This window comes from Athalia rosae, chromosome 3 (genome assembly GCF_917208135.1).
Source record: "Athalia rosae chromosome 3, iyAthRosa1.1, whole genome shotgun sequence".
NCBI classification, from domain to species: Eukaryota; Metazoa; Arthropoda; class Insecta; order Hymenoptera; family Athaliidae; genus Athalia; species Athalia rosae.
In genome coordinates this window covers 10,495,620-10,523,151 of record NC_064028.1, presented here as the reverse complement: position 1 = coordinate 10,523,151, position 27,532 = coordinate 10,495,620, and the positions used below count along the sequence as shown (strand labels likewise).

Sequence of the window (27,532 nt, the reverse complement as noted above, 5' to 3'; positions counted from 1 at the left end):
TGTTTCAAATTCACTTTACACTTTTTTCTCACGTACAGAGTATGTCTGAGTAACCGATAGCCGATACATATATACAGTTGATTCCTTGCCCACAATTTTTTCTCGTTAAAAAGCACGATGACCAAAATTCAAAATTTCCGCCATTCGCACACTTAAAATCAATTAATTACGTGAATTAATCAATTCACGTGAATCATAATTAGCACCTACAGGAAATTAACGTGCACGAATATCACGTTAGTCCTGTGTTTAACTGTAACATCTACTTTTTTATGTTTTTTTTTTTTTTCTTACATCTGTATTCAAAATTCGAATCAACTAATCGTAACGGGGCTTCTCATAATATCATATATACCTCCGAAACGACCGGTCTAATTAGATAGTTACATTATATAGCCTTATAGGCATGTTATTTTCTGCGAGTGTGTAATTTACCACAGAATTTTTCTTGTTGTTTTTTTTTTATTTTTTTTTTGGGTTTCATTCATCTATTTATTCATTTATTCGTCTGGTTGTAATTATTTCTCGTTCAACAACCAACCAAAATACGATGGGCATTACGTCAACTGATCGAAACGGAGAAATCTTTTTTCTCATATCTCCCAATTAATCCTAATTAAATGGAAGAAGAAAAAAAAACAAATCGTCGTATTTGGTATATAAGCTTCTCCGGAATTCAATCACGCTCTCCACCGCTAGTAGGTATTACGTGCGTATACCTATGTGCATACCTAGGTATGTGGATCAATTTTCGATTTAATTGGGCTTGCCAGATTGCCGGTTAGAAAATTTTATCCTATACGCGATGCAAATAATTGCATAACTTTTGGGACGTGGCCGACTATTACAGCGCGATGTTCTCAAAATTTACAACCGGTGCATCGTCCTTATTATATTCCACTATGCAAATCTACGCGGGTATATTACTACGGAGAAAAAATAGAAGAATTATTCGCGTTATATAATCTTCGTTGCCAAGTTGCTCACCTGCTGGCACGTGCCCCAAGATAATCCGCAATCCACGCGACTTCGCATATCTTATATACATATATACCTATATACGCTGTATCGTGTGTGTGTGTGTGTTTAACCATGTTACACTAAGTTTGACAAAATTTCTTTTCTACTTTTGGCCTAGAATCGAATTTAAAAAAATAGGTACGTCGGCTACAATACATCGGGCGTTCAGCAGGTGAGCGGAATTTTAACCAGGTCAAATCGAAGTGATACACCGCAGAACTCGGCTAATTGTTGAGGTCGCTAATTAATGAAATAATAAACGCGTACACGTAATGTATATGCATGTACAATATACATATGATATTAGTATACGTATATATATATATATAGATAGATATATCGTAATGCGAAAAGCGGTTTTGCGGCTGAAATTCCGCGGTCAACTGCAGTTTCGCCGATGGGCCGGGGGTGGCCCCTGCAGCTACCGTCGAGCTCTAGAGATATTTTGGTTTTTGGCACCGGGCTAAGACCTATATATTGCCTCACGAGAGTTGGCCGCGTCACGTACCTCGCGATTACACGGACATCTAGATACCTACTATTCGCTGGCTTATTATGCAACAATTTCTGCTGAACCCGTCCCATTAGTTTGTTCAACCTTATTACTCTTCCGTCGTGAAATAAAGGTGAAAAAGTTCATCGAAAGACTGGCCCCGATTTTATTCACCGAGTTGAAATAGAAAATCGAAATTTCAACGAAATTCTATTCATCATTGATTTAGCTGCAGACATCGGAAACCACGGATACCTTGGAAAAGAAGTCTTCCTTCATTTTTTTCAGCGCCAAATTTCAAATGGCTTTTCGAAAGGAAGGAATCAAAAAAAGTTCAACAACTTGCGAAATGAGTTTTCCAAAAAATTTGATTTTGGTATCATAGATATAATATAGGACATTTCGTGTTTGATCCGCCATTTTATTTTTTTTTGTTTTCCAATCATATACCTGTTCGTTTTCGCAGCGCCCCCGATGGATCGTTTCTTTCGCTCCCTCGACGTCGAACGGCTCCCTATATATCATTGAGCTTCTTCCACTTCCACCGCGTTTCCTTCTTCGATTCGTCGTTGAGCTCGAGAACACTCGAAATACAAGCACCGTGCAATACCTTCGCTGAGAGCCAATCAACTAACTCGATTTTCATCTTGATCCTGCTTCCGCAATCAATTCCGATACTGCCGGTGCCTCTGCGAAGACACACTTTGTAGATAAAACTCGCGTACAGGATTACACGCTCACTTACCCACCCCTACCCACTACCCAGACGCGTTATTTTACACCCTGTAGATCGCGTACCGAACGAGTAACCGAGGAACTAACTAGACCGCTACCGGTATCAGAGCCCAGTTTCATTTCGTTCGCTTGCCTATACCTACCTACGGTGTCTGTGACGGGTCATAGAAATTATTTGTAAATTTGTAACCTCGGTATAGTTGTGGAAATATTATTAAAATCACACTTATTTCATCGGAGCGACGCAACATTCGAAGTGTTTCTTCTTCACTTTCGATCACTCTGTACTCGGCTTACAATAAGGAGACCTCCAATAATCCTGATCGTTAACGGATGAAAAAAAAAAGCAAATTATCGCCGAATATCTACGAACACATCGTCGTCGTCCAGAATATAAATTTAATTATCGTACTTCACGCTCGGTCGTTACTTACCAGCGGCGAGTAATTATGAAATTTCTCGTCAAGTACACGGACTTCTTCACGGTGAAGTTAATCGATCCGGTGAGAACGGATTATCTTTTTTTTCTCCTCATCTTTTGTTCGAATTATATTTTTATCCTTTTTTTTTTTTTTTTGTCCTGAGATTTTCTCTTCTGACAATATTATACGGGGTGTTTCTTACGTATGAGTTATTCGATTCTACATCGTGATCTATCGTGAGGTGGAACGAATTCGAGGGGAACCTGGTTCGATGGCGATCGAGAGAAAACATCGGTCTAGTGTTCGCGTGATCCAGAATCCGCGTTATCTCAGAACGACCAATTTTTTTTCTTTTTCTTTTATTTAGTTTTTGTTCGTTGCATTTTTATCGCAAGATCATCCGTATACATGGTCGAGAAACTTTCCATAGTCGAGCGAGTTGTGTACCTAATTCGATGCGCGGTTGACTTGTGAAATGGAAATCAATCGATCGATTAATGGAAAGTATAATTAATAAGCCGACTTTCGTTATAAACATAGTTACACCTGCTATGCTAATTCTAGTCCGAGATTAATTGGGTTAACCGAATGTGTCTTCACTCGATTTGATAAAAGGAAGAATCGATCGATTAGATTCGAAATAAAATCGTATAAACTTATAATTACGAGATTCTATATATTTGAAAAATAATTCATTATTCGATGATTTTCGTCAATTATACATCTGGTGTAGAAAGTTCCGCAATTTATCTAACCACGCGTCGGAAGATATTGGGTATTCATTTATTTATCTATTTCTCTTCTTGGGGGCGCATGCCGCGGAGCTAGTTCATAATAGTGAACCGTGAGAAACGATAACATCTTCTCTCTAATTGATTTAACGATAGCCGATCAGATCGCCTGCGCAGGATGAATAAATAGATAACAGAATTACCGTTTTATACGACGAGTATCTGAGATAAAATATATTCCTCATGCTCATTCACCCGTTTACACGCAGCCAAACTAAAACCGAACTAATTGTAAGGTCAGGTTAGCTGCGATAATTATACGTATATAGGCGAGGCATAAGTGTCGGGTATCCATAAGGTAATTTTTTTCCATCTTTTTATTTTATTTTTTTTTTTTCATTCCATTCCCAACGTCGTAAAATACATTCCAAAAATTTTTTCATTTCTATTTTTCATAACCCATATATATATTACAGAGTCGAGATTTTATATCCTCCAATTTAAAGGACACGGAGCCATTTTTCTGTAGAATCTAGCAATTAAAAATTTCATTACTTTTTTTTTCTTTACTTTTTTTTTTCGCGCACAGTTTACACGGCTTGAGAGCGAAAAAATTCGACTGCACACGGCTGCTCCCCCCGTATACGTACGTACTGTACGTACGTACGGTGGAGTCGGTGAGCAGAGTCGAGTCAAGTCTGGAGCGTGAGGCGCGGAAGCAGAACGCACGAGGCGCGGGGGCAAAGACCCCGTCGCTCTGCAGAATCTCCTCGTCAAGATCAATTTAAGGATTTAGTCTGTATGGGTATAGGTGAGCGTGTGCGATATGTGCGGTGAATTAGAATTCGCAAACAATGGTCAAAGTCCAGGGTGTCTCGCGTTTGATGCAGCGGGAGCGTCGGGGCACAGGAGCTCTTCTCACGAGCCCGCGACGCCGAGTCGATGCGCGCGATGTTACGCGATGTGCGATGCGCTACGATTTGATTAGATTGGACGCGATTAGACACGATTATACATGTGCTCCTGATGTTAAACATATTATTGCTATTCCCCGAGGGCCGTCGACGGTCACGTTGCAGGATATCGAGTATCGATTTAAATTCAACAAATGTTATTTTACGTAAACACGATCCTCTGCGGGTGTTGTCTGTTAAATGTTGAAGCAGGATGTGTATCGAATAGGCGTATCGTCGAAACCACATTGACATTCTACGATAACCCGATAAAACTATGAACACGGGATACGTGTGGATATCATTTTTGACAACGCGTGTAATACGTTCTTGAAATACGAAAGTTATCGCAAATTTTGGCGATTCGGAATACGAACTTTTCCGATGTCGAAAATATTGAGGGTCAGTATAACGAAAAGGAGATCCAAAAATCGAAATATTTCTCAGCATAAATTTCGAAAGAAAATTCTACGACCATTGTAGGATAGGCGTTGATAATAATCGCACGATCCGCACGGATCGTACTTTCTGCACATATATGCGAACGAACAAAAGAGTTGCGGATGGACGAGTGCGATTTTATAGAGAGAAAAAGAGAGAGAGATATACGGAGGATGAAAAGGAAGGGAGGCGCAATGAACTTTGGCCCACGCAAACGACGCGTTCGACGAGAGTCACGTACGGTCGAACACATGCGTAACGACGGAACCCCTTCCCCTTCAATTTTTCGTTTTTCATTTCAAATTTCCTTTTTCTAATTTTTTTTTTTTTTCATCTTATCTCTCATCTTTCTTCCTTTTGCTCCTACCATCTTTTGTCCCCGCTGCCGCTGTTCTCGCGCGTGTCCTTGTCCCGTAATTAGGAACCAACGACTCTAACCGAGATTCTCTTAACGAAGGCAGAGTGTTCCCGTATACCACGTACATATTTTCAGCACCCTTCGGTCTCCCTTTTACCCCCCCTCGGCCTCCGTCGCCCCCCTCGCCCCCTCGACGCCAGCCTATTCTTTATCTCCTTTATTTATCTTCTCTCTTCGGGAATTCGCCACTCGATCGTGCGACGCCCACGGGCCCCTCGCTGGATACCATCTCCGGGTTAAAAGGGATAGAAATTCTCTGCTCTGAAAATTTCATATATCATACATGCAATTTTTACCTGGTTGTTACGTAGTTTATGCGTATGCGTTGATTAATTAGTCAATTAATTAAAATTTGCTAAATTATTTGTTTCAGGTGAGTAGCCGTCGTCGCAAACATCCCTCGTCTCCACATATCTCGGTGGTTGATAGAGTGAGTCATCATTTTATACGTCTTTTCAATATACATTACTGTCATTCATATTCACTTTAATTTAATTATCGGTATCGTATTGCGAGAAATTAAACTGTGACGCTATCTTTTTGTTCTTTCTTTTTATTTTCTGACTACCATTGGATCAACCGGAAATGGATGGAAGTTTTATTTTCCACGTCGGAGTTCCGTACGGCTCCAATTATTCTAGGATATGTCTTTTAAAATTGGAATTATCAGGGCGGTTGTGAAAAAAAATGTGTACGCGTAGGAGACGTAGTGCAGGTATAGGGTGAAAAATAGTTGTGACAACGACATAACGCGGATGTTATTGCCGCCGCTGCTTCTTCTTCTTCATCTTCATCTTCATTTTCATCCTCTTTTTCTTTGGCTCTCGAGTGTCTCAACTTCTATAAATAAATCCCATACGTACGCGTGTCTTCGTTACCACTATATGCCAGCCATTGCCGCCGTACGTAACCGAATCTATTCAACTCGAGTAATACTAAATTAAAGCTTCTGTCCAACATCATTGCACTGTGCTCATTTAAAAATATGTTATGTATACGTCCTCGTAACGAAGCTACTCTAAAATTATATAAGAGTGATGTCCGGTGGGTGTTCGTTGGCATTATCTTCTTTTTTTTTTTTTTCCCCCAATATTTTTCTCCCTCTCCTACCTTACCGACCGCGTACATCCCGCACGATCTACATCTGCATCAACTTCTTTATCGACGAATTGGATCAAACTTCTTATTGCATAAAAATCAATGAAATTTCTCAAAGTTCATACGTATCTGCATTACATTTTATTTATCCAAATAAACGTTTGTTCGATACCTACGGATGGTAGTTAACACAGATTATAACAATAAATTTGTTTATACAAATATACGAGCGATAGGGAGAATAATTATTATTCATTATACGTATTCTTCATTTTATGAACTTTGATTGTCCTCGGTGTGTAATTCACTTGTGATTTGTTTGTATAAATTATATAATACATATCAGGAAATTAATCACGGTACACAGAGATAATTACGTGTGAATACACACAGGCGTTGAATCGGTAGGTGGGGACGAGCGGGAAGAACCGCATAATGTACAACTAAGAGGAAAAGAGCCGAAGATAAGGCGAGATGTCCAAACAATTGCGTGCACATGTGATGTTATATCGAATATCTGTGTATAATTGTTGTTTAATTGATCGATGAACATCGTTGAATAAATTAGAGCCGCGCAGTATAGGAAGATACTTTGATTTATGGCCCGCATCCAGAGTGAAGTTCCACGAACCGCGTGAGGTCAAATCGCGGCACAGTGCACTTGGGGTGCATTGAACCTCCGTCTTTGATCAAAAATAAATTTGAAATAACGAAATCAATTTCAAATTACAACGATCCGACGATGCATCGCGGTCGCGAGATCGTCGTTCGGGAAATTCCCCCTGCTTTGGGGGCATCGTTAGACGTAATTTCCGCCGTTTTCAATATCCCCCTTGAAAGTGGAGTGGGAAAATTTCTAAAAAAACCGCGGAAGATCCCAGGATCCCCGGCGTCGCGATGACGTCACCCGTCGTCGTTACGCTATCGTACGTGCAGGACGCGTCGTTTACGGAAACTGCGGCAGTGATTATAAGAATTCGCTCAACTAATTAATGCGATCGCAATTTGGCAAGCGAAATGCCTCGCGTATTCCGAGCGCATCGTAAAATTACGAATCTCGTATTGACGTAATTTTTCTCAATGTCTAACAAAGCTAGATTATATGCGGTAGCTTGTTTTACAACACACCGTATACCACACCTAACCGTTATCGCCACCACGTTATTTATTGTTATTTCATTAGCTCTCACTTAAAGTCTCATGTACACACACGCATACTTTACGGTGTATAATAATGCTTCGATAAACGAGACGACGTTGAATAAAGACTTATGTCATTAAAAACGTCTTCTTCTTCGTATACATTATGGCAGTGATGTGACTGCAATTAGAATATACATATGTGTGTCACATGTGTTTGTAAAAATATATATGTTCATTGCATGGTAGCCAACTATCTATTTGATCACTTTGTCGAACCACACCTGTCATCTTTGCGCTGCGGCTAGTACGCGCTTTCTTCTGGTTCGACAGGTTTTTTTTTTTTCTTTTTTTCGCCTATGAAAATTTTCGACCATCTAGTGGCATGTGTGGCCGCGTGTCCATTTTTTTTCAATTGTCTGGAAAATTTTGAAATTTTTCCGGGTTTCGACTGCGGATACGGCTAGAAAAAAAGAAAGAAAAATAAAAAGAGTACCATTGCGATCTCAAGTTTCTTGAAATCTTGAAATTCTAGTTCTACGTTTAAAAGTGCGTTGAGCGGATCCCTTTTATTCTTCACACTTTTCTCATACGTTATGCACCTCCGTACTCAGCATACCTGTATAAATAGGTTGGGCGTACCTACGTATCACGTATACGTATACACACGAGATATTCTCGAGGAATCCAACTTCACTCTTCTACTTGAAATAAAACGTTTCACGTGCATGGTAAATTGTACATGATTTACATCATGTACCTATGCTCGCACAGGTGTGGATAATATATATCTCGCACAATCGGAATCGGGATCGCGTCGAGTGCGCGTGTATGTACCTGAGAATGACCCATATCTGATAATTTTCTGATAATTTTCTTCTTTTTACCGCCCCCCGAAATCTGTCCACATTTTTCTTCCGTAATCTCGAATATTGCGTCTGCACGTGCGTGCGATAATGGAACGTCACGAATTTGCATACATTGCGAAATACCGTACAAAGGATAATACGTATATAATCGATGACGTATTCGCGTCGAATCTAAAGTACACGATTGTGTGTGTATCTACTACGCTCCGGTACGAAGGTGTAATAGAACGTAGTACATACGTATAGTTTGAAATTACGTGTCGCGTAGTTTGCAGATCAGCGCACCTTCGCTTCGTCAACCTCTGAGAGCGTGGGCAGTTTCATTCATTGATATTTATTCGTTCGTTGTTTCTCTTGGTTCATTCATTCATTCGATTCGATTCGATTCGTCATTCGTCATTCGTTCATTCATGCTGCCGTGTGCAGTTTGTTCGTAAAAGTTATTCTCATCGGTAAGTCACTCGAAACTATAATGCCCGTAGGTACGTAATCGTGCGGTAGTAATCGTTACGCGCTAGTCCAGCTAGAGAGAGGAAAAAAAATCACAGATTCATCTATGGTACATTTCACGACAATTACACCTGACATTTTTTTGAACTTCGATCCTTTTGATTTTACGATTCATTGATATGTATAATTTTATACAAATTTTGATTCGGAAAGAAAAAAGAAAAAGTAATAAAATATTTATGAGAAAACTGTCGAACGGTATTTTTGATTTTTTTTTTATTCAATTTCTTCTTCCGAAAATCGAAAGAAAGCCGGTACACGTTAATCGATCAGATTTCGCGAAACCGTTACGCAACGATAATATGCATGCGATGGAATTCCTGCTATATAATAAATATACATAACATCACATGTACCACGTATTTATTAATCGATGACCTATCGCAGCTGACTCATTGCACGTAGCTTGGAGAATTCTCAAAAATCGAATACGTGTATTATAATATATGTATATAGCGGTGTAGTACAGCTCATCGCGGCGCCTAGATGCGCAATGATATGACGTCGTTGTCTCGACGCTGAATTTAATTATCGCTTTTATAAACCAGATTCCGTACGATATCCGAGCGAACGCGAACACTGCTACCGTACACCTACTTAATTCTATTTTCACTTTTTTTCTGCTATATTTTATGCACAAATATTTTAATTATCTACATCAAAATGCGAATATCTTTAAAGCTTGGCGTATATATGATACAGCGTGATTCAAAAGTAGCGCCCGTACCTACCGCAACATATTACATGTTTCGAAAAGGTCACGAAACCTAAATCTTGTTTTTTTCGCAATTTTTCTTTTCAACAAAAATTGAAGGATTATTCACTACCAATGTTGCATTTTTTCAAACAAATTTATGCCCCAAAATTTTGATTGGAATTTTTTAAACATTTTTACATGTTGGCAAGATATTTTCCCATCACCCTGTTTGTAACAATAACAATAAAGAACGCTCGAAACAATATTGTGCGTGGAATCCCGATTAAAACGGTCACATCCAACTGAAATTCATACCGATACCTACGTCAGCCGGTAATTTGGATTCGCGAGAGGAAATTTCCCTTTCATATCGATAATATCTCGCATCGTAAAAGTTTAATAATAAAAACTTTCTGCCCCCAAATTTTACTACTCGTTTAATATTAGGCATGTTATATGGACGTATCGTGTATGTGCCGTATGTAAACGAAGTCTTTTTTTTTTTCTAATATCTTCGCATCAGGTACTCTATATATAATATTTTGATATTGTGTATAAAACCACGTGCAGCAGTACCGGCGGGCTACGTATAGGTTATCCTTGTTTGTCAAGCTTTGCTTGCCGATAAACTAATCTTTTCGCACACATAGATGAGGATATATCCATCACGTATTTTATACGTGTACGTATTTAGCATGTAATGTATAATATATCTCTGCAGAGTGTTACTTACGCGTTGGGTATCGATGTACTGCGTACCGAACGAAATTCAAAGCGTGAATTATTTTTTATCAATATCCTGATACTCTGCATCAGAACTAAAACGGCTCTACGAAGTGAACGAGAGAAAGAAAAAAAAAAAAATTTTAATCTCGGTATTTAATTTCTCATCGAAATTTGCAAAAAGAATGAAAAAAAAATGATCAACGATTTGATACTGCATTTGATATCGGGAATTATTATTGATTTCTTCGCCCATATATGCAAAAATATGTATAGACAGAATTTTAAATAGGTTCTAGAATATTTCGAGACGCGAATCAGGGACGACCTGAATAATGCAGCGATCAAATTTCAGATCGATGATAAACTTCTCGTGTTACGTGTGGCAGTCGGAAATTTTGCGTGGCTCTCAGAATAAAAAATAAGATCAAATAAAATTCAAACAAATAGACAATTTCAAACGGTCGAAGGAGTAGGTGTTCGTTGGGTTATTTCGTCTATCTTTCAATGACGATTTTGTAAAATGAAACTGCAGAGTTTGAAACACGAAGAAGAAAAAAAAAAATCAAAAAATATACCACGTGTAACGTGCGGTGCACGTGTAATATTCTGCGAAAATATATTTCTATTTTTCTCGCACGGTGCTGCTGCAGTTCGAGTTTTACGGATGTTTGAAAAATCGCGATTCTCGACATTTTTTCACCGCTTTCCGTGCTTTTAAAACACTAGAAACTCTCGACGCGATATGCACACCTTATTGTGCCGCGCGATACCTTTTCGTTGATAACTTTTCTCAGAAATTTTTCCAAGCAAAGTTTTGCACTTGCGTCACTCAGAACTCCAAAAACTACGACAATCCATAGGTACGGTGAGTATATTCGTGCGATAGTCGAGAAACAATTCTTGAACCTAAAACTTTTATCCATTTATTTATTCATCCGTGTTCCACCTCCGCTCACCGTTTCATTCGAATTTTTTTTCATCCTCTGTGATCCTCTTTTCTTCGGTTCGATTATTAATTCCAATCTCCGCGTTTAGTCTGGATTTTTGCGGAATCCGTCCCAACTTGGCGCCAGTTGCCGCAGATATCTGAAAATGATAACCGCGGTTAGATCGCCGCCACTGTTTTCACTCGCGTCTATATTATCGTGGCGCGACAGCTCGTTTGTCTTTTTTATTTTTTCACTATGCAATTCCTCGTAAACTAAATTACCGGTTATAAAATCGAACATGCGAAAGAAATGGGAAGAAAAAAGAGAAAGAAGAAAATTTTTTTGAAAATACGAAATACCCGATCGCATTGACACATTTTTTTCCGAGTTGTTGCACGCGTAGATTGTAGCCGAACCTCCGTCCAGTTCGTCTGATTTTACGTTATCTGGGTCGCTATCGGAATCAGCAATAAAACTCGACGATCAAAAACGCGATATGAAACTGCAACTGATCTTGATAGAATTTGAGGAAAGATACAAACGTGCTTATATGTAGGTATAGTATAATTCGATATGCGTACTCGCGGTAGACGCGCGTGTTCAGTTGATCTGGTGAGTCAGTTGAATTTTACCTGGCTTACATCTAGCTAATCGTGATGACATTGATCCGTTTCGTGTGAACGTTCTCATCTAGAAATGTTTTAGTCATAATTTTGCATCAGTCATACACAAGAGTGAATAAGAACAAAATCAAAGAGCGCAGCGCATGATGCAAGTTTAATAAAAACACCCGAGAATGTCATCCTTTTTGAGAGTTTTGTTTCATTTGTTTTCTTTTATAATTTTCCGATTTCAAATTCTTCGCGTGTAACGAGGTAAACTATTTAGCGCAGTTGTAGGTATTTGCTAAAATATTCGGCGTGAGTTGTCCGTCCATTGTTCGAGCAGAGACCGCGGTGACCACCCGCTTCTGGCATTTACGCGGGTATTTTAACTATCCTATAGTAAACTCACACTAGTTACCATCCATTGACCCTGGTGAAATCGAGACGGCATTGTGTTCGAAATTTCGACCGAAGTAAACGTAAACCAGAGATATTTAAAGACTCGCCCGAGGAGGAGGAGGAGGAGGAGGAGGAGGAGATAAAAAGTGTATTACGATATTGTTGTTTTTTTTGTTTTCTTTTTTTTCCCATCAAAGTCAAACGTTCGGCAGGGCACATCGATGCCGATGATAACAAGAGAGTTCGTTTCTTCAGAGGGGGGAAAAAAAATTGAAGCCCAAAATAAAGCGATGGAATGTCAACTATTTCTTGTATAGGAAGTCGCGGTGGATATTATAAACGTATACACAGGGTACCCATTGGCATTTGGGAAAGTTGTCGTCATATTTTTGAAAGATAAGATTATTGTAAGGACCCATTGGCACTTGGCTTTTGAATTCCGAAATGTAAAAGTCGGTGACTAAAATCGCCGCTATTATGACTCAATTTTCCAGGTATGCAGAAGTCTGAATCTTGCGCTTACGGCTTTAGGTTATAAAACCGGCTTCCGGTAGGACAACCTCGCCGCTGCAGCAAGTTAAACCGATTTTTGAATTCTTTAAATTCCTAACAACGTAAACCGGCGTCTGTCCGACGCCGTCAGCCTTCGCAGGCTCATAGGGCACGCAACGTGCGACTGAATATTCTGCATTTCTCAGTTAGAATCCGAGGTATGGTAAAGTCAACCGATGGCGTCATTTTTTTTTTTTAAATTTTTTTATTCTCAAAACTCTACGAACTCCGGATTCTCGGATATTGGAATTCTGAAAATAAACCACATCTCATTCGATCGGTCTCGCATAGTTCGATAATTCTTATCGTTGATATTTCGAGTGACACTGTCGTTATTATCGTCATTATGATTATATTCTAAAATCCGATGAATCGACTCCTAGCGCTTCGCGGGATTATAATTAACGAGAAATCCATACGTTCGAAAGAAGGTGCGTCCGTACGCATTCGTGGGCATGTAATTGTCGTCGTCGTCGTACAGTGTGGAAAATAATGACACACGATCGACGCCCGGAATATATTCAGAAGCAAAAACGAATAAAATAAGAAATAGAAAAACTGAACGACGCGTCAAATAATAGACAAAAATAGAAAACGAAATGGAAAAAAAAAGGAAAAAAGGGCCGATAGACGCGATATAAAAAGAGAAGGAAAAGAGAGATAATCGAAAAACGATTCGCGAAAGACTTCGTTTCTTCACTCCGTCTGGATCGGATTTGGGTCACACGTATCCAGGTACAGCTATCCCAAGCGGCAATTCGCACGTGAACGCAACTTAATTCTTCTTTGTTAACTCGCGGTCTTTCCAGAAGAGGTATAGCAGCGGCAAAGGCAACAAGAAAAAAATAAGACAAAACCCAGACAGACGGATCATCGCCGTCTAACCTAACCGATCTTCAATTTGTCAGAAGTTACATCTCGCGTATGAAGTTCGTATCTATATTTCATTGAAAAATTAACGCAGTCGCGTTCGTCGTTGGCAATAATTTGTCAAAAAAAATATCGAACCTTCTGACGGTCGAAGAATCGTAGAAATATAAAAATTCCGAACCTTGCGGTAAAATATATATCACGAAGGTTGATACGAACCCTGCAGATGAACCATCTGATTATACGGTAGCGCTCGCCTGACGCGACGCGGAGCTCGTCGCGTTGTCAGTTTTCATGATCAGGAAAGCGAGTATATAAAGTAGGTATATAATGTATACCACGAACGGACGCGTAACAGTATTCGCACACCGTTTCCCTTTGTCCACTTTACGGTCAAAGTACTCGCGCGCGGCTACGTACTGCACATGGAAATAAGGCAAACAATAGCGACTGTCACGACGACCACCACGCGGATACGCACCGGTATGGACTCTCCTGCACCGTCACGAACACCGTGTACCGATATACTATGGTGCGGATGCATTCAAGTCCAACATACGCGTACGCGTATGCCACCGCTTCCCAAAGTTTATTCCAATTTCAGATTCTGTTACTCGTACAGATTTTCGGTGGACTGCCGATGAAAATGACAACAAAAAGAAAAAAAAATGACTTACACGTTGGAAGAACCTGAATCGAGGACATTTTTTTCCGACAAAAATGCCCGTGCGAAGTTAAATTTTTGAAGAGAGAGAGAGAGAGAGAGAGAGAGAGAGAAACTATTTAGAATGTTTTAAAATTCATGAATTTGCTAAACTTTTTAGTAGCTTGTTTTTCATCATGACCAGGATACCGAAATCGATGAGTAACAAAACTCGACATTGCATGTTGCGACGTGGCGGACGTTGCGCATATGGAGACTGTAAGTTTTTTTTCTCTTCAAATTACACCTCAGTTAAACGCGAAAACGGAAGAGAAGAAGAAAAAAAAGGAAAAAACCGTACAAATGTATAGCCTGTCGGAACGTGGTCGCACCTTGAACGAGATCAATGTTTTCTGCATTTCAATCTTTGGGCTCTGTCTCATTAAATTCTTTGCTGCAAAACACCGTGCCGGAAGTCTTGATGAAGTCAATTATAATATGCGAATGCTTAATTTATTTCACCGAATGCAAATGTCCTGAAATTCCACTTGATGGATAACTACTCGAAATTTCCTCCTTTTTCGCGGATCGAAACACTTCGGAATCGTCACGCGATTCGAAGGAATCTTCGAACTGCTTATTTTTCTCTCATCCCGAATTCTGTCGGAGGGTAAATCAGAATCGAAAGACATTTTTATGTCTCATAAAATAAACGATAGAGTTCGGTATGAATCCAAAATCGGTACACTCGGCCCATCGGCGATCGAGAATCATGGAAGCGAAATGGTTCGAATTATTCAAAAAATGGAATCGTTGGGTTACATTGCCTACAATATTACGCGTCGAAGCAATCACGATCCAAAGTCCCTTTCAAATGTTACAGTAACAAATTAAATACCCACTTCTTCGTCAAAACACGAATGACACATCCGGATCTCCGAATGTTTCCTGGAAAATCTGACGAATCTTTGAGTGGAATCTGGGAATCGGTTCTCCGATTCTCGGCACAGGCGTTCGATCATCATCGCGGCACGCGTGTCGTAAAAGTCTGGGGCGCAGGGTACCGCGGGTCATGCGTGAATACCGATTCGAGTAAACCCGCAAGCGGTGGAACGTGAATGTCGGTTGAAGTGATAGCAGCGGGCGTCGTCGTCGTCGTCCGGGAGACTCTTCTACTCTCGGTACTTACAACGGGTCTTGTCCCCACCACTGATAGAGTTCAGACTCGTGCTCGACTAACACTGTGAGTGGATACGAAAACGTCTCAGTCAGTCAGTCAGTCCGGCAGCGGTGTAGTCAGTGTGTTATGGTCTGGCGTTCGGGCGCCGAGGACTGGAGAACGCTCCGATCGCGATCAAGTGGTGCATTGTGTGTTTTCTAGTCGTCGTTAAATCCTCGTTAAATTTCTTCGTCTCGCTCTCATCGTCAACGTCGTCGGGACGAATTCGTTCTATTTCCTTCGGTTGTTCGAAGGAATACGCGGCTCTCGAATTGCCCGGGCAATCGACCAAAGTTTCCAAAAGTTCAAGTGAGCAAAGGGTAAAAAATTTTAGTATCGACATATGAGTGCCAACGAAATCGGCGAAAGTTACCGCAACGTTTTCAATTACAATCGGGAACTGTTGAACGGAAGGGAATTTTTGTTTTTCACAAAAGTCTCTTAGGGAATTGTTCGAAGAGTGTTTCGACGGTAAAAAGAAACGAGTAATATCGCTGGGCACCGACACCCCGTTGGCTGCTCCGTCGAATATAATTGGATAATATTCCCGATCGCGGTATTGTCTAAAATGCCGAGTCAAACGACGACTATTTTGTTGAAATGTTCAATGGTGGACGTGCCTGCCCTTAACCACGTGAAACTGAAGTCCCTCTACGCTGTGAGTATAATTTTACTAAACCGATTTACCCACCCGCCCTTCGATTCCGATACTCACCCCAACCCCCCACCCTCCCGCGATCCATCGATTGCCCTTCGACGATGTCGAAAAAAAGATACGAAACGAAATTCTCGGTTTACTTCTGTAACGCGCAAGTAAGTACACACGTATGTATATACCACGTACGGAATTATCTGTTTCACAGAGTACAGCTGTACGGTGTAAAGTCTAATGAAACAACCCACATCGACATTGGCTACTGTATGTTTAGCGTAAACGTGGTATTGGTGAAATGAATAAAGAAATCGTGGCTGTCTATGACCGCAAAGCATGGAAAGAGAGGAAAAAGACGGAGAGGAAGAGAGAGCTGATACGGGGTCGCAGAGTCCCTTTGTCCATTGCTTTGTCTTCGCTTCATTATCTCGTACCGTTTACACACACGAAACCGTCGACGACGCTCGCCGTTAAAAAAAGAGGGAAATAAAGAAGGAGGGAAAAAGGGAGATTATTGTCCCTCTTCGCGTCCGATGTTTTAGACTCACGTGTGTATAAAATAGTACAGCGTAGACGCCGTGCACGACGATCATCGGCGGCATCGTCGTCGTCGTCAGTGGGCACGTGTCTTACGTGGGATAACGAGGCAGTAACGCTCTATGATGCACGGTCCATACAGGGTGTTACTATTTTCTTTTCCTTTTTTTTTCTTTTTTTATCTTTCAATTACACAGAGACAGACGTAGGTCGGGAGAACTAGGTTGGACACCGAAGTGTTTGGAGTCCATCGCGCTTACGAGGGGACATTCTGTGGCCCCACGTTCGAAGATTCATTTTCGGAAATACCATTTTCGCATCCTCGTTATACCTTCGCCGTCTCGATAAGTGTTCAAACTTGGCGATAATGTTCGTCCTTCGTTCATCGAATATTATCGTTTACCTTTATGTCATTTATTCATGCAAGTTTGCGACCGTTCGTTGTCGACGACACTCGATAATCGCCGCACACTACGCCAACCTAAAATTCAATCTAACGACGGTTAAAATTTTATAATCGACAAACGCCTCCGTAGTTAAACTCTCCGATATTCCTCGACATTGTGTTCCTTCGGAAAATATACTCTATTCTTTTTCGCTAACGATGGATGAAAAAAAAAATAAATCAAACAACGTGCATTCCAACCAGTCACGTAAAGAATTTATGGAAGAATTTTGAATTTTCACTGTTGTTTATTTTTTTTCCCATTCGTCAATTCGAGTGCCTTTTTATCACCTAAGCTGAAACAACACAGGAAATATTTGAGGTCGGGAAATTTGGACTCCCGACTCCGAAATTTCGTTATCTTTTTCCACCTTCGCCGGTTAGATTCTACTCCGGAAGATAAATTTTATTTATTTGAGTTCTTTATTTTATGTGGTATTTTTTTTTTTTTTTTCGTTCCATGCACGAGCGTGTTTCAGGTGTAGAAGTCATTGAACCAATGAGTTCGTCGTTCCTACTTTATTCTTTTTTTCCAGATCTCGTGTACCGATTATATTACCCGCAGCTAGCTATATTTGTCGTAATAATGCGAATCGCCGGGTATTCCGGCTTTTTTCCTTTTTCATTTTTTTTTTTCCTATCTATAGATCCTTTTTTCAGCACTTTCAGTTTTAACAGAATTGTAATGTGTGGTCGGCAGGACGGGAACGGGTTTTTTGAATGTCGGCGGCAGGATCGAGTAGGTAATTCGAAATTTAAAATAAACTCGCATATTCAACGGTCGTTCAAATTTTTATAATATATGCTACACCTCGTTCACGCTTCTGTAGCTTCTGTACGCTATATCCATAGTTTTTTCTTTCTCATTTTCCTTTTTTTTTTTTTTCGCAGAGAAACCCAATTTCGGTGAGATGAATTTTTTGTTACGTACATACATGCATGTCGCAATCACGTTCTAACGTTACGTTGACTCGAAATCAAATTTAAATTTTCATCTACAGTTTGCGGAAGATTCTTTCAAATTTTTTGTCACGGTGTATTATCACCAAGAAAAAATTATCAACCTTCGCCACGTTTTGTTGAAAAGTAATCTCATGGCGAAGTGTCGGCCGGACAGAAAAAAAAAAAGAAGAATCGAAATTACGATAAATTAACTTCTGTACTCTCATCGGTTATGGAGAATAATCCTTCCGCGAGGATAATATAGATCGTTGGGAATAAGGTCAAAAGCTGCAAAATATCGCCCCGGGTGTATCGTTTTAATTCGATACCAGTTTCGGTTTTTTTCCATTGAAACTTTATAAATCCACGCCCTCATCTCCCGGTACAGTACCACACATAAAACGACAGGTATATACGTACCGACGATCTCTCTCGTTTTATATACCCTCGGGTAATTCTGCACGGACTCTCTCCTCTATTCTCTTCTCTCTTTTCTCTTTTATTCCCTTACTCTACTTGCGCTACCGCTGCAGGTTTTCAGCTCCCGCATGTCAGGGACCGGCTTCTTCACCCCAAGGCTGTAAAAGTTCAGTTGCGAATATACTCGTTTCGTTTATAAACACATTTACGTGCCACGGGGTTCGAAAATTTGAAAACGCACTACGCCTGACGATCTAGAATTATCAGACAAATTACAATGAGATGAAACTTGTTGCGATTTTTTGATGGTGACTGCCCCGGCGATGGGCAAACTAACGGCTTTTCCTACCTTTTTCACGAGGTTCGACATTTCCTAAGAACTCTTTGTAACGAACAAGTAGCAGCTTCTATCTACCGCTGAGTGATCGTCATACCTCCCATATACTCCCCGCGTTAAGGGCTGGTAATGAAAATCTGGATGGATCAAAGTTAGCTTTTTATCTTTATCCTCGAGCGAAAAATTGTGCTTTGAAGTTCTTTCCTTCCATCTAGAATATTTTCATTTTTTCTTTTCGTCCTTGTTTTTCCCTCTTCACAGTCTTCGGATTCTCATTCATTCGTGCATAACGATTCTTTTTTTTTTTTTTTTCCCCCTCCTTTTTGGTTCAGTTTTTCCATTTCGAATTTTTTCAAGTAGTTTTAAAAGTTGGGGATGCAAACGTATAATGTAATTCCGTAACCGTTATCGCTGTCGGTTTTGCTGCACTGGTTGAGATCGACGACCACAAGACCAGCAGCTGCACTTCGTTAACGTTCAAAAGTATGTAATGTACACACTCGTACGTACGTATGCTCCATGTAACACACGCACGATGCACATAACTCGCTGGTAAATATCCTTGGTACAAATATCTACCGCACACATGTGTATATGGTGACTCGCGTGCGGACCGCGCGTCGTTTATTATCGAGACACTTTCGGATGAAGAGTTTAAAGCTCCGATTGCTCGTGATATGCGCTTGGCTTTTAATACGACTATGAAAAGCTTCTGCACTACTTGAACTGCAGAGACATCAGCGGCAGCTGTTGTATAGAATTTTCTTGGACATTCAATTGACGCTTCGTGTGCTCGCCTTGGATTTCAATCGGTGCCAATTCATCTACAATTCGTTGTTATATATCTGCATCGCATATCGTTGAGACGCGCTAATATCGCTGACTACGATACGTCGAGCCGACGGCTAAGAAAGAAGAAAATAAATGATAAAAACAAAAGGTGAAACTCAATCACGTCGAATTATGTCGGGGGGGCTATAATTGGGTCAAACTTGCGAGAGAAAGAGACGGGATAGATCGGCAAAATCGAAACGAAGCGAAAGAAAAAAAGACAGTGATTACAAAAATAGTGATAATAATAAAAAGAACATTTATATAGTCAGACGAAAGTAAGCGGTAGTATCGCTTATTATGATCATCGCGACGATGATCGTGATGATGCACGTTGATAAGTTTCTATTCGACTTTCAAACGCTGAAAGGTGTATAGCCGATCGTTGTAACGGCGATTAAGAACTTAGGATAGCGATAGCTCGATGTCATTGCGGATTAACGGTGACGGTAAAAATCTGCAGTAACGAAATATTGTGACAAAAAAAAAAAAAAAAAAAAATGAACGAATGGCGAACAATCGCGGGGATCATATACGAGACGAGATGAGATGAGATATGAGATCGAAGGACGAAGAGAACGTCGAGTCTTTAGGTATATAGGTATAATACATACAGTTGCTCCATAACACTTACACCTTATGATGTTTCTTGGAATAATAATCGTAAGGTTAGGTGGCGGGTTATTTCATCCCGTGCAGCTCACGGGAGAATTCAACTCCTTTATTCTTAGCGAACCGATCATTTCAGGAGTGATATTTAATACAGGTTGCAGTATACTACCTTAACCTTATATCTTTTGTATCTATGCTATGGAACACACGGCGTTGTTTTGCTGCTCTCCTGCCGCCGTAACGACGAAGCCAGAAAACGTGCCGTGATATCCTTCTACCTACCTACCTACCTACCTACCTACCTACCTATCTTCCTACCTGCCATCGCAGTAGTCTTGCCTTTTCGGAACAGAAAACTCTTTACTTAAACGTACGTTGTGAGTCGGGTTCGATCCTGAATATTCCGTTGCAGCTGCTCCCATCATCCTTTCTCTTTGCACCTTGAACATCGGCAGCGCGCATTGTGAATATCCTGAATCTGAAATACACGTACACGAATACCTGCGCGTGCGTTCAATCCTGGGGATCTTACGTTAAATCTCGAACCGCAGGTGTCAGGGGTACCTACTACAACGAAAACCTGCAACATCTGCAGCGGTACCGATAACTCCATTTCATTTTTCTTTCTTTCTTTCTTTCTTTCTTCCTTCCTTTCTTCCTTCCTTTCTTTCTTTCCCTCTCTCTTTTGATTCGGGATGCGGATGGGTATCGACGCCGACAATTTTGACGATGATGATTATTACGAAGACGGAGGATCCGTACGATGTACCCACACAGTTTAGGTACAGGTACGGAAAATTCGAAGAAAGGATCTCTGCCCGATCACCTGCCGCGCGGTACCGATCCGCAGGCCAGGTGCACTCGGAATTCGTTGCACGCGTACCAAACGAAACTAGAAATAAAAGGATAGAAAAAAGAGAGGACGAAAAAATCCGTACGGAATCGAGAGTTATTAGCCGCTGCACAGGTTTCTCCGTTATCGCGTGTAGGACGAAACGCGTGGCGCGTTCGGCACGGTGAACCTTTTCCTCTCGTTGCATTAATTTATAATTCGTAAGAACATCGAGGGGAAAAAAAAACAAAAGAAAGGAGATCGCATCGAATCTGCAACTTTCAAAGAAATTTTGCGGATATCATAGACTTTGCAAAAAGTGAACAAGAATCTCGACGATATCGCGAAGTTGGCGTTTCATTAAATATCCGCATATACATCGGTATATATCGGTATACATCTTTCAAGCATGGACACCACTGCAGCCTTGAGCGAAGTGAATCGTATCGCTTCAAAACCCACGGGAGTGTTGCTTTTTATTTCCTTCTTTTTTTTTAATTTATTTTCCGTCGCTTTTTTCCCAATTTAGTCATCGATTAGATAATGGTCGAAAAGTTACTCCTAATAAATACCCTATCGGCTATTTCAGTATACGCACATAAAGTAAACGATTTGGAGTTTTGTGTTACAACGAACACCACAGCTGAGAGACGCTCGTATGTGGGTGTGACAAACTCTGGGTGAAATTGTAGCGTACCATATGATATCTGGTCGGTGTACAGAAACTGCGAATGTACATGTGAATAGAAATGCGCGTGGGTGCGTACGTACTTTACATGTAGGCACATACGAGTGTAGGTACACGGTGTATGAAATACAAAGGCTCCTTTAGAGTTCCGGTCTGATTATTACGAGGGGCTTCTGAACCGTGAAACACTCCGCACACCGTGTATATAACGACCATAACTATATACCTATTATATAAATGTAGATGGAAAAGTATACGAACTCGACTGTGATACCGTAATACGCGAAAGAGCTGTAAGATTGCAGTTAACCGATCGTCGCGCCGTATCCGAAACTGTCACGAGGCAACAAGAAAAGAAATTGAAAAGAGACAAACAAACAAACAAAATAAAAATGAACTAATTAAGAAAACAGAAAACAATTAACATCGCTACCCAAGTGTTCAATTCACACTATGACTAACGAATGTAACTTTAATTGAAAGTAGCTCATGCATTATCCTCATCATTGTTATTTTACAATATTATAATTATCGTTACTGTTATTATATCGCTGCAGGCGACATTGCGCGATTTTTGTTTAGAATTTTATTTTTACTTGAAATTGTTTCTCTCTGTTCGTATATATATATATATACATATCATTTTACTGCACCATTCCCCAAGGCCGGGTTGTGAAGTCGACTGCGAATCGTCATCGATTTTTTCTTTTTCTTTTTCTTTTTCTTTTTCTCGTTTGTCTGCAATGTCCTTTTTTTCTTACCCTCGGACATATGGCGATGATATGATTAACGGGCTCTGATTTGTAAAAAAAAAAAAAAAACAAAACAATCATCTCAAATCGGCGGTAAAATATACGTACATACGTTCGTGATCGCAATCGTGGCAATTAGTCGTTCTCACAGACTATTTTTACATATTATAATCATCGATCGACCTTCTGTTAAATTCTGCGGAAGAAACGCCTTAACTGCACCACAGCGTTTAACGCCTTTTTCAGTTTCTAATATATCTCGACTCATTTCCGGTACATATTCATTTGATTACACGGAGATAAAATCTATTTACGTACGTGGGTATACATATGTACGTACGGAGTATAAAAAATAAATGAAACGAAAAAATTCAATTGAATAAAGGATGAAAAAGAAAGCCTTGAATTCGTTATATCGAGTCATGTATAATATCGTCATCTTATGCGTTGCTTACAGTAATCCCAAATCGGATGTACGGTAAATAATATCCGTATAGTATAAGTTCGGCGTGTCGATATCGTGAAAAACTCTATTGCGAATTAGTTGCGTTTTAATTCACGATACGATTTGATTAAATATACATACCGGCGCCATTGGTTGCGAGAAAGAAATTAGTGCGATATGTAATCCGTTTGAAAATTAAGGATACCTTATCGCACCGCGATCGGTAGGGTCAACGGTAAAATGACGATAATAACAACGACGACGAAAAAATACTAAGAACAAAAGGAGCAAAGAAATCGGGAGACTCGCAAGAAATCGAGATAACAATGCGCGAAATTAATTGCGGACTTTGATGCGGTGTATGCTGCTTTCGTCGTTGCGATCGCCTCCACTGGTGGACGACGACCTGATGTCTTATTAATCACGCATCGATACGTTCGATATCAGTTCTTAGCTAATGTTCGATCGAGAAACTTATGTGGATCCCGCGCACCTTACGGTAGTGGGTGGAAAAATGTCCGTTTTATTTCGAAGGCTCGCGTGCGCGTCCACGTCAGCGATGCGAAGTGATTTTGAATAGTTTTTTTTTTGGTTGAATTCTTCAAATTTTTGCACGTTTTTATAACCCGTGTAACCGAAGTGATGAAGGTGAATAATATATGACGATAAAACGATAGCTGAACAGAAATAAAGAATATGGTTAAAAAGAGGATCAAAGTTAAAGAACTTATTTTTGAGTGCATGTGTCTGAATCAGTCGAAGAGAGTCCACAAGGTACATTCAAATGATATAATTTCATCCAGACGTTGCGGTGATTCTTTCTTCTTCTCGTCCTCGAATTTCTCCCTAGTTTTCCGCTCTTCAGTTTTTTTGTTTTTTCTTTTTCGGATAAAGAGGTCGTATTTTGGGTCTGATTTATCAAGTCTCTCGGTATTATAATAAAGTACCTTTCGTAGAATGTATGAAACCCGTTCATCAAACGAGTGATAAGAGGATACTAAGAATCATTATCTTCATCACCTGTAGCTATGGTCACGCTAACCTAATTAATTGTCGATAATTCTGATCATATTTATTTTACAAAGTTTAGATAATCGATACGTAACGATCGTCGCAACGAGAGTTTCGCCGTTAAATTTGTTTCTTTTTATTTTCAAATAGTTCTTTTTCTCGAATTATTAAAATTATTTTTCTTCACTCAGTCCTATATGTGGAGAGTAGACATACTTTCATTAGAATTTTATTTTAATTGGATCCAATTTGTACTTGTACCCGTGTCTTTCGATTTGAAGAATCGTCACGTGCGTATACCTATTTGTTTCCTCTATATTTTTTTTGTTTCTATTCGTTTATTTAGTTTCATCGCCAACGTCGGGTGATAGTTTTTCTTCATTTCTTTTCTCCCCATCCCTTCCGTCTTGTGAAACTCGTAGAAATATCATTAGGTATAATATGTATAATAATTCGAAATTTCCTCGCTAATTAACTCGCGCCTACGTACGCACGCACTTCATCTGTGCGAATGACTTGAATTCACTTACGGAATATTAGCTAGCTCCTTGCACTTATCACCGCGATATTAATGAGATACCGGAGGCACGAAGCGGTCACGATTTTATCCGACGTATGCCTATAAATATCGTGTACATAAGTATAACTGATATAATTTATACGCCTTTCACACTTTCCATCCCATCAGAATTACGGTAAACGCGAGTTTTTCTCACCTGCAGCTCAACGAAGACGACGACGACGACGACGACGACGACTGCAGTATATGTATAAACTTGATCAGAAGAAACGATCAATTCTCGCCTAATAATGTGTATACCATTTACACTATTTATCGAGTATGATCTGCGTTCTCGGTATTTAGAAAAGAAAAGAAAATAAGAAAAATAAAGAAAGTATCGATCAATTTTTCCGTGACGATCAAAGATAATTCACAGATTCTTATTTACAAGTAGATATCACTGCATATATGTATGCGCATATGTACAGAGAGAACGAAAGTAAAGCGATTGCTCGATTTCTATACACATATGATACACATACGTACATACATATATCGTTCATATCTATATAACTGTTACAGTTAAATAATCGCATTGTAATTTCATACAATAAAAATAATCCCACATTAACTTTCGTAATACAATTACGCATGGGTATACACATACTCACGTTGTAGATCAAGTGAACTTCGGATAGACGCGCGAACAATATTATCAGAATTATCATAGTGTATACATCGGTATTGTATACGAGTGTTCACATAGCTGCAGTTATACCTACAGGTGTATTGTACATGTGTATACGCATTTGTGAGGTATGTATGGCGTAGCAAAGAAAACAAAAAGGAAAATAAGCAAAAGAAAAAAGAAAAAAAAAAACGCACGAGTTGCAATTCGCGCTAAACGAATATAATTACGGTGTAATATATCCCTCAGGTGTGTATGTGTGTGTATTTGCATAGGTATTTTACGTACATACGTGGCTCCATTTGTTATTGTTTTGTAACAGTGAGAACTTGGTTGTTGTTAAGCGAATTACCACACCTGCAGATACATGTAACTCCATATGGTATAATAATGTGTCATGTGCAGTGCGATAACTGCACATCGGAGAAAGAAAAAAAAAAAAGAAAAAAACAGAGCAAAAAGGAGGGAAGGAGATAGAAAAAGAAATTCAATTCGACGCTATATGCGTTCCACCGTCGTAAATCACGATCGTTATATCCACTGGTTATTTATTTATTGAGCAATTTTTCATTCCTCTTTTATATTGTAACGATCTGACCCTGTAGTTTGAAAAATGAAAAAACAAGAAAGAAAAAAAATAAAAATGAAATGAAGCGAATCGCAGTTTCAGTTCACTATCTAGCCACAGTTCGATCCATATACTCGTTAATCGATGATCGATCGATCGCGAGCAACTTTATAGGTATTTTGAAATACGCGGACTAATTAGTTTCGTTTTTTTCTCTGCTTGATTTTAGAGTCCGGGAGCGTTGCACAAAGATGTTGGTGGAGGTGGGACGAAGGCTGGAAGCAAGACGGTCGTTGGCGTCGGTGGGGTCGGTGGAGTCGGATCGGCAACCCTTACCTCGCTGTCGTCGATCAACAATTCGAATAACGCTAGCCGAACTAAGAATAAATCAGTACCGCACGAGGTGAGACGATTTTCTCCGATTTCTCCATTTCACCTTAATCCAACTGCAGTTTATATTCACGATCTCCGCAAGTTGTGATATGATAATAATTCATAAATTGTGAATCACAATTATGAAACGGCGCCACATTTTTTATAGGAATTTTCTGTATTCCCATTTCAAATGGTGCGTAGATCCCACGGTAGGAGGTGTCAAATCTCCAATTTTACGCATCGATCAGAAACTCGCCCCGCACACCCCTTATACCGATCGCGACGAGAGCCCAGACGCAATTAGCGTGGAAAAGTTAGAAACTAGAGAAAGACAAACTAGAAAAATAAAAAGTGAAAAAAATAAAATAAAATAAAATAAACGGAAAGAAAGGCAATAAAAAAGATCCAGTCTGGAGCAGGATTTCAGTCCGTATACGCGAAGTCATCAGTCAAGGTCTAATTCCAGAAGAAGAAAAGTTTCGTGTTTTCTTCGAAGTTTCTCAACTGCCCCTTAAAGAAACCCATACGTATATAATGTAGGTAACAGTTGTAACAGTTGCATACCACATTAGCCGCGCGAGATTCCTGAAACCCTATTCGTCAAGGTCTTCTCTTATTCGATTGTTTACTCGAGTTTAACTTTAGACTTGGCATCGGGAACCACCGAAGAAGATTACCTCGGCATATCAATTTGAAGAAACAAATAAATTTTTCACTAAATTTTGTCCTGATTTGTTTTAATTATTTTTTTATTCCACATTTTTACTTCTCTCGCCATTGTCTCAAAGTTGTACAATGCGTCTACGTGTTTTTTTATCATTGTACGGTAACTACATAATTGTGAGTATGTACATGAATATATCTGTGTATGTACTCACATACCTAATCGAGGAAACTTATTTTTGATTATGTAAGTTTGGGATTCGGATTGTGAATTTGGGAAGCGAGGACGTGAGACGAGTTACATATAGTATACATACGTACGTCCTTACCTATATGTATATTATAATGTGATAACGTAACACGTGTAATAATTATTTTACCTATATACCGCGAGTTATACAACCATAATTAAGAAGTAGGTGATACGGTAGCGTGCCGTGCGGTATACCCTGTACATTTATCCAATCTATGGTATTTATTAGCTATGGATATACCTCTCTTTTTGTTTGTACCTTCAATTTTTTCGTCTTTCTTGCTTGTTTTTTTTTTGTTCTTTTTCTTCAACGCTCGTCGAACGCTACGGTACGAGGACGTGTTGCAACCGCAGTAACAGAAAAGCAACTAGTTATAATATACCTTATAACATAGAACAGATTATTATATACATGTACACACATCTTACATATTTTGTTACGTGACCACCATCGCCGCCGCGGCCGCCGCCGCGCAATGTACGCTTTTGCATTTCTGCATGAGAATTTT

At 39.7% G+C, this 27,532-nt stretch overlaps 1 protein-coding gene and 1 long non-coding RNA gene across 4 annotated transcripts in view; one reads left to right on the top strand and one right to left on the bottom strand.

Annotated features, from left to right (window-relative positions):
- The window catches only part of LOC105690113 (dual specificity tyrosine-phosphorylation-regulated kinase mbk-2), a 91,731-nt gene that overhangs the window by 53,684 nt on the left and 10,515 nt on the right, over positions 1-27,532 (top strand). The window contains exons 3-4 of one of the 2 annotated variants that reach the window (XM_020854684.2): positions 5,587-5,643; positions 25,962-26,135. In XM_020854684.2, coding sequence (XP_020710343.2) covers positions 5,587-5,643; positions 25,962-26,135 — 231 coding nt within the window. The remainder of the gene's footprint in view (positions 1-5,586; positions 5,644-25,961; positions 26,136-27,532) is intronic. The other variant, XM_012407665.3, reaches the window with a different exon arrangement.
- LOC125500388 lies at positions 6,164-12,942 on the bottom strand. 2 transcript variants are annotated; one of them, XR_007277762.1, is made up of 3 exons: positions 11,464-12,942; positions 11,210-11,339; positions 6,164-7,914 (listed from the first exon to the last, which is right to left on the bottom strand). It is a non-coding gene; the product is annotated as an uncharacterized LOC125500388 (long non-coding RNA). The 2 variants fall into 2 exon arrangements; XR_007277763.1 differs by having other exon boundaries at positions 11,542-12,942.